At 31.8% G+C, this 7,482-nt stretch overlaps 1 protein-coding gene and 1 pseudogene across 1 annotated transcript; one reads left to right on the forward strand and one right to left on the reverse strand.

Annotated features, from left to right (window-relative positions):
- Positions 1-916: 916 nt before the first annotated feature.
- On the forward strand, positions 917-1,688 carry LOC107472267 (3-ketoacyl-CoA synthase 4-like; annotated as a pseudogene).
- A 671-nt stretch (positions 1,689-2,359) lies between these two features.
- On the reverse strand, positions 2,360-6,950 carry LOC107472278 (sugar transporter ERD6-like 6). Its single transcript, XM_016091818.3, has 18 exons — positions 6,635-6,950; positions 6,436-6,498; positions 6,106-6,195; positions 5,870-5,929; positions 5,723-5,788; positions 5,571-5,636; positions 5,410-5,485; positions 5,179-5,243; positions 5,002-5,094; positions 4,809-4,889; positions 4,615-4,699; positions 4,209-4,255; positions 4,062-4,124; positions 3,913-3,972; positions 3,752-3,817; positions 3,596-3,655; positions 3,191-3,305; positions 2,360-2,702 (listed from the first exon to the last, which is right to left on the reverse strand). The coding sequence occupies exons 1-18, from the start codon at positions 6,824-6,826 to the stop codon at positions 2,590-2,592; spliced, it is 1,461 nt and encodes a 486-aa protein (XP_015947304.1). The 5' UTR covers positions 6,827-6,950; the 3' UTR covers positions 2,360-2,589.
- Between the last annotated feature and the right edge of the window lie 532 nt (positions 6,951-7,482).

Here is a 7,482-nt window from a genome sequence, read left to right on the forward strand (position 1 = left end):
GGGATTTGGGGAATTAATTATTTTTTATTTTATTTGAAAAAAAATCCTAATTTATTTATATTTGGTTTTAACATCCATTTGCCTCCCTGTTAGGTTTGGTTTAATAAAACTTTTACTTTTTGAAAATAGCTTATGAAAGTTGGCACCGGATTCGATGGTCCCAGAAACATTTAGACCATTAAATGGTTCTAAATAGTCATTTTCTAATTTTAATTACAAATTAACTCCATATATTTTATTTAATTATAAAAATTATTTTTTATTTTATAAATTATTATTTTATCATTCATTATTATGTTTATTAACAATAAAAAACAAAAATAATAACGAATTAGATCTTCCATTTATCGTAATAACTTTTTGGCAATCCCAATCGATTAAAAGTTTATTTTTGATCCGTTACATCCGTCGAGAGTTGTGAAATTGTGTTTCTTAAAAAATAAATCGATTGAATTTCAGTTTTCCATAACTCAATCGATTGGATTTCAGGTTATCACAAAACAATCTATTGAACTCATCAAAACAATCTGGGTTTAATTAATTCAATCGGTTGGTTATGAAAATTCAATCGATTGGTTATGTTTTGAAGTTTGTACCTAACTAATGGCATATTCCAATTCAATCAATTGGTATGAAAATTCAATCGATTGAAATATGACGTAAATAAATTTTTATTTGCATCCAATCGATTGTTATGATAATTCAATCGATTGAAATTTAAAACGCGCTATATATTAATCATGATAATCTTGCGTATTCAGCCTCCCTCCCCTTTTTAAACATAACCACCATTTCTGCTAACCACTCCTCTCTCTAAATCCAAAAAACTCCTCTCTTCTTCTTCTCCAATCTCACCAACATCCACTTCAAACTACATACATATTATTAATCCTCATCCAAATCCTTACAAAAAATCCATGCTCATACTCATCCAAATCCTTACAAAAAATCCATGCTCATACCCAATTGCTTGTTTCGTGTCGGCTGCGCGGCCGTGCTGCTGTCAAATAAGTCTGTTGACAGAAGAAGAGCAAAGTACAGGCTTGTTCATGCAGTGAGGACTCATCTTGGGGCCGACGACAAGGCCTTCCGGTGTCTCTATCAAGAACAGGACGAAGCCGGGAAGACCAGCATTTCCTTGTCTAAGAATTTAATGGATATTGCAGGCAATGCTCTTAAGACAAACATCACCAGTCTTGGTCCTTTGGTGCTCCCAATTAGTGATAAGGCTGATGTATGTGAAGCCTTATATACCGGATTTCAAGCTTGCTTTTGATCATTTTTGCATACATGCTGGTGGCAGGGCAGTGATTGATGAGTTGGAGAAGAATCTCCAGCTTCTTCCTTGCCATGTTGAGGCTTCTAGGATGACACTGCACCGGTTTGGAAACACTTCGTCTAGCACAATTCGGTATGAGCTGGCATATATAGAAGCCAAAGGGAGGATGAGAAGGGGAAACAAGGTATGGCAAATTGCATTCGGAAGTGGGTTTAAATGTAACAGTGCAGTTTGGGAAGCACTTCTCCTAATGGACCATGGGAAGATTGCATTCATAAGTATCCTGTGGAAATATCCTTATAAGCTTTGTTGATGATTCTGGTCTGGCTTTCCCTTTAGTTTGATTGGTGCTGCTGGAATGTTAGGATCTGAATCTAATTTTGATGCATCGTCAGTGTAAAAAGGTGAACATTCATGTGCAATTAACTTTATGTGAAGTTGATATTTGAGAATCGTTAAATGATTTGACTAAATTATCATCTAACGTCAGCTATTAACTTTACATGAAGTTAAATGTAGCTGAATTTTCACTGTGTAAAAGTGTAATACTATGTTCAGTTGTTTAAATTCATCTGTATGTTGTTAATGGTCTCTAGAAATCTTTGTCCAATCTTTTTAGTATCTTATTTAAATCATAACTGCATTAATAAACAGCACTTGATAGGACTTAAATTTTGGTATGGATTTATGTATATTGAACATATCTAATTGGATTATTGTCCACCCAAAGTCAACTTGTTTGACTTCTAATCTTAAGTAATGTTGTTTGATCATTGTAAAATTTATTTTATTTATTTTTTAAATAACTATTTATCTAAATACTTGTGACTCCTATATATAAAAATAGAATCGTTATTAATTAATTATGTATTTAAATATTTTTTTAATTAACAAAAAACACGAATTAATTATTAAGAAAATATTAGTGTTAAAATAATGTTTGAATTTATTTATTTATTTTTTTATATTTTTTGCATAAGTTGCAATGAGGTTTAAACTTTCGATCCCATGGAAACTATCTGAAATCCATACACAATAGTGCAATACTAATTTGGCTACCGTTTTCCATTGAAATCAAAATAACAGAAAAATGAATTAAACTAATGAGTATTAACTGTCATTTTCCATAAAGGAGCATCAACACATGTTGAATAGTATGAACATAGCCAATCAACAGTTTCACACAAAATTTCAATGAACTTGCGATTACAGGATTACAATGAGGAATTCATCCTTAAATCAAATAATAATACAACAATAACAATAATAATAATAATAATACAAAAATGCTGCCACAGAAGAAGAAACTTTCATCTAAAAGACCTTTGGATTTCTTCAAGAGTTTTTCCCTTTGTCTCAGGGACCCAAATGGAAACAAATACAACTGTGAAAGCACACACTACTGCATATATGGTGAAGGTTCCTAAGAAGAATAGAGGTAGCAAGTGGTTAATAATCAAGTTTAAAAATTTTGTGATCACGTCCTTATATTAATACAAAATCATTTAAAAATGCACAATGGCTTATCATCTAGTATAGGGGTTTAATCACATTTTTTTAATCTAAATTAGAGGGCCTTGGCTTGATTAAAATATATTTTGAGTTTCAAAAATATTATCTGCACACAAAAAATCAGCCATGAAATTGGTTATTATGTATTTGTATATAAATACATGTGTTGTTTCACACACTTTCGGTGTATATTTTGCATTCCAACATGTATTCTATACGAATGACTGATTTGGTGACTAATTTCTAGTATACATATAGCATGGTTGTTCTAGTTTTTATACAATATAAAGAAGTTGGTTACAAACTTTGAAACTTTGGAAGCTTAGTCAAAACTAAGTGAAACTAGAGGAATCTTCAAAGTAATTTAATCAAAAATAAAAACAGGAAATGCATACAAACCTCCAGAACTCCAATCCAAGAGCATATTTGCTGTCAATGTGATCAACCAGGAAAAGAACCAGTTGGCTAGTGTCGCGAAACTTCCAGCAAAGCCTTTGATGTTAATTGGAAGAATCTATGATGTAACATTCAAAGACATCAATCACATCACATGTAACTTCAAATGCAAGCAACAATAGGGACTATAGCTTATGTTTATGTTTCTTGCAAATGCGAAATTGATCATTGTTCATCTCAAAAGTGTTATATTTGCGCTCAAGAATTACGTATCCATAAACTCAATTTTTTCCTCTCCCAAAAACACAGTATCTGCAAAGAATGTTACCAGCTTAGCTACTAAGGTTCCTATTTTGGAGGAAATGCAAGTTACAATTTGGAGGCTTAAAATTTCACAAATTATGGTACCTCGGACATTATAAGCCATGGCATAGCTCCCATTCCTAAAGAGAATGCAACAACCATGGCCTGAAAGAATTGGTGAAAGTTCAAAGTGAAAACACTTGGGAAAACAAGCAACTAATAACTCTATTTTGTATAATGGATTTGCATATATTTGCATACCAAAACTCCGGCCATCGATAGGTAGCTCAATATCTCATATAAAGAAGAGCTCTCTGATATATAATCCTGGAGTAAAATTTAAGGCAAATTTATCAATTAAAAAAAGGATGAATGTACATGTAATGCGTAAATAGCGACAAAATTGATGATAGTATTATTACTTTCACATAGAATGCGATTGCAACGACAAATAGACTAACAGCCATTCCAGCTGAAGATATCTGCAAATGAGAGATTTGTCCATTCTCAATCTGATCATCCAAGGATACAGTCATATGCAACTTAACATAAAAGAGAAGTTTGGACTCACAATAAGAAGAAGCCGGCGACCGGATTTATCAGCCAACCATAAGGTTAGACTGGTGGCAAGAACCTGTATGACATTTATATATTTGTCAGTTTATGATTTAAGAATGATTCTTAGGAAAAATGGGAAATATCTTCTTTTCAGTTGAACCTGAACAGCACCAACTCCAAATGTAGCTACATCACTTGAACTAATCCCTATGACATATATATAGAAATTATAAGTGTAAAGAAAAGGCTTTTATATATAACAGACTGGAAATTTGAAACACGAGGCTATCTGAAAGAAAGTACTCCCTCTATCTCATTGTACCGGTCAAATTAAATTGAAGTTGCAGAATAATGTTTCATTTTCCAATATCAAGATGGAGTTTTAGTTTTTTCCCCCCAAAATGCTTAGTTTGATTGTTATGATTAAAAATCATTAATTACATTGTTTACTTCTTTAGAGGTAATTTCGTGTACTTATGCAATTTTATACATTAGCAAGATCCATTTATTAATTATTTGAAACGGAGAAGTACTTTAGAAAACAATTAGAAATTAGTGTAAGATACCGGCGCCTTCAAAGATGGTGCTGGCATAAAAAAGAACTCCATTAATTCCAGAAAGCTGTTGCAGAACTAGTAGTCCAATTCCAATCTACAAGTGATAAGTCAGTAAAAACAAGCTTGTTAGAGTCACTGATACGTATTCGAACTCCATAAAACTCATAGATTGGAATTAGTGCTTATAGAAAGATAAGAAGTACCATTAAGGGAAGCCAGTATCTTCTTTGTTTGAGTTCCGCAAATCGAAGTGCAGTTCTTCTGCTTGATGATGCAACAGCAGCCTGAATAAAAATGATTCCAATGTTTAAGGTCCATTTTATGAATCAATAAATGAATGCTTAAAAAAATGTTCATTCAGCACAACAAAATTAACAAATGGTTATTACTTATTACCCTTATTTCAGTTGCCTCTTCAGCAATATCGGTATCAAAACCTCGAAGAACTTGTAAGGAGGTCTCGAATTCATCTGTCATGCCCATTTTTGCCTGTATTAAGCAAACAAAATTTTCTTTAAACTATCGCCACACATTCAATGACATTTAAGAACACCGATTCATGAAATCAATTACCAGCCATCTAGGAGACTCGGGAATGAAAAATAGACCCGGCATCAATAGTGCACATGGCAAAATTCCTGCAAGAGTAAGTGCATAAGACTGCATAGTTTAAATTCTTTTACTTAATATACAACTCTATGCAGTGATTCCAGAATCAAACTCAGACAAATTTAGTGTTTCAAAATTTTACAGTTACAAGAAACATTTCAATTTTACAAATTACTAATCATTTTTGTGATTTACCTAAAATTGCAAGAATTCTCCAAGGAACAAAAATTCCCAGCAGATAAGCCAGCATAATTCCAATGGTGACAGACAGCTATGCACAGAGAAAACAATAAATTTCGATACATAGCATTGAAATTTCAATGTGATGATAATAATTCTTAGGTATCAACACCAACCTGGTTAACTGAACCCAGACCTCCCCTCAAGTTCTGTGGCGCTATCTCGGCTATATATACCGGCACCTATGAATTTCAAACAAAATTAATAACTTTGTGCAGCACATAACATAATCCTACATTTGCAATAAAGCATTTTCAATTGAAACTACCGTATAAGAGATTACTCCGACGCCAAACCCTTCCAACAACCTTCCCATATAGAGAAAAGAAGTATCCTGAAATATGAATAACATGTTTAGAAGACAGTACTATTATGGCATTTCGGTAATAACAAAATACAATTATCCATTACTTACCTTTGCAAATGAGATTATCAACCAACCAATGACATTTGGAATCGATGCAATCATCAAAGACTGCAAATTAACCATCAAAGAACAGAATTAGCCATCAAATTAGAGGGACAAAAAAGGAAACCATCAAAGAACACAAAGCACTTGACACTTTCCTGGTTTGGATGTTAGGAGGATAATTAGGACCATAATTTAGGAGGATATATCATTACGGATACTCGAAACAGAAGATAAATTACCCCTTTGCGCCCTATATACTCAGCAATCTGACCACTGGATATTGCTCCAACCATGGCACCAACATTGGACAAAGAACCAAACAGAGAAAACTGACCAAACAAAAAAGCCACAATAAATTCATGAAGCCATTGAACATACACAATTAGATCATTATAGATTACTTTATTACTTTTGTTGTGTGTTATAAACACTTAGTAACCCTTCAAAAACATCATAACATGGACTTCAAAATCAACAATAAAGTGATCAACATCCTATTTAGGGTTCAAAATGACTTCTAATAACAATTCTCAACAACAAAATGCTATATAAAATTCAAAATTTCATACCTCAGAGACTGAAAGTCCTAGATCACTGATTATAGCAGATTGAGTAGGAGATGTATACCCACCCTGCAAAATAAATAAATCAACTCATAGTAAGGCTTTGTTTGGCAATGTTTTAAAACAGGCATTACAAATTTATGCATATTTCCGTTTTTCCAAACAAGTTACCGAACCGAATCTAACGGTCAAAGCATGTTCTTACTGTGAAACCAAACTGAATTGGACCCAAAGCAACAATGGCAACACAAGCAAATACAGAAATTGAAGCATCTCTTATGGCCTGTGAGGAACCTAACAAGCTCGATTGCTTGTGGTTCATACGGTACCAACTTCCAGTGTGCAAAAATGGCTTCCTCAGATCCCTTCCATCTTCAGTGTCCTCTCTTGAACTCATTGTTCTAAATTCTTGTTATGATTCTATGATGATAACAATAATTCTCCTTCAAGTCAAACTCTTTTTTGCAGCATACAAAGTATGGAATATGAATGCGTGGATCATGTGCCAATAAAATTTCTTTCAGAAGAATAACAGCTGGGAAAAGTATATAAAAAGATTATAAAGAAACAGACACACTTAAAATTATTGCTATTGCTTCTAGTGCATATCATAATCTTGCTCTTACAAGGTTCTATAACAGTGTAATTCTTTATACAAATTTTTATAGATTTATTTATTATTTTTCTTTTTTTATTTTAAATTTAATAGCCATGTTGTAATTATTATTATTATTATTATAAGTTTAAGCATATTTAGTGATGAATTTATTTTTTATATATTCTTAATATAAAAGACTTTTATGCAAATATTTAATTATCTATACTTTTATATTATATATAATGAGGATATTATATATATTGATTTAATTTATTTTTATTTTTTTCATTTAAGTTATGACTTTTTTTCTTTTAATTATAGAAGTTAATTTAAAAATAGTGTATCTACATCTGTTATTTTGAAAAATTTTGTTAATATTTAAAAAAAATCTGTTTAAAATGTAAATCTTTATAGATTTATTTATCACTTTATTATTTTTTTATTTTAAGTTTAAT

This window comes from Arachis duranensis, chromosome 6 (assembly GCF_000817695.3).
Source record: "Arachis duranensis cultivar V14167 chromosome 6, aradu.V14167.gnm2.J7QH, whole genome shotgun sequence".
Lineage (NCBI taxonomy): Eukaryota > Viridiplantae > Streptophyta > Magnoliopsida > Fabales > Fabaceae > Arachis > Arachis duranensis.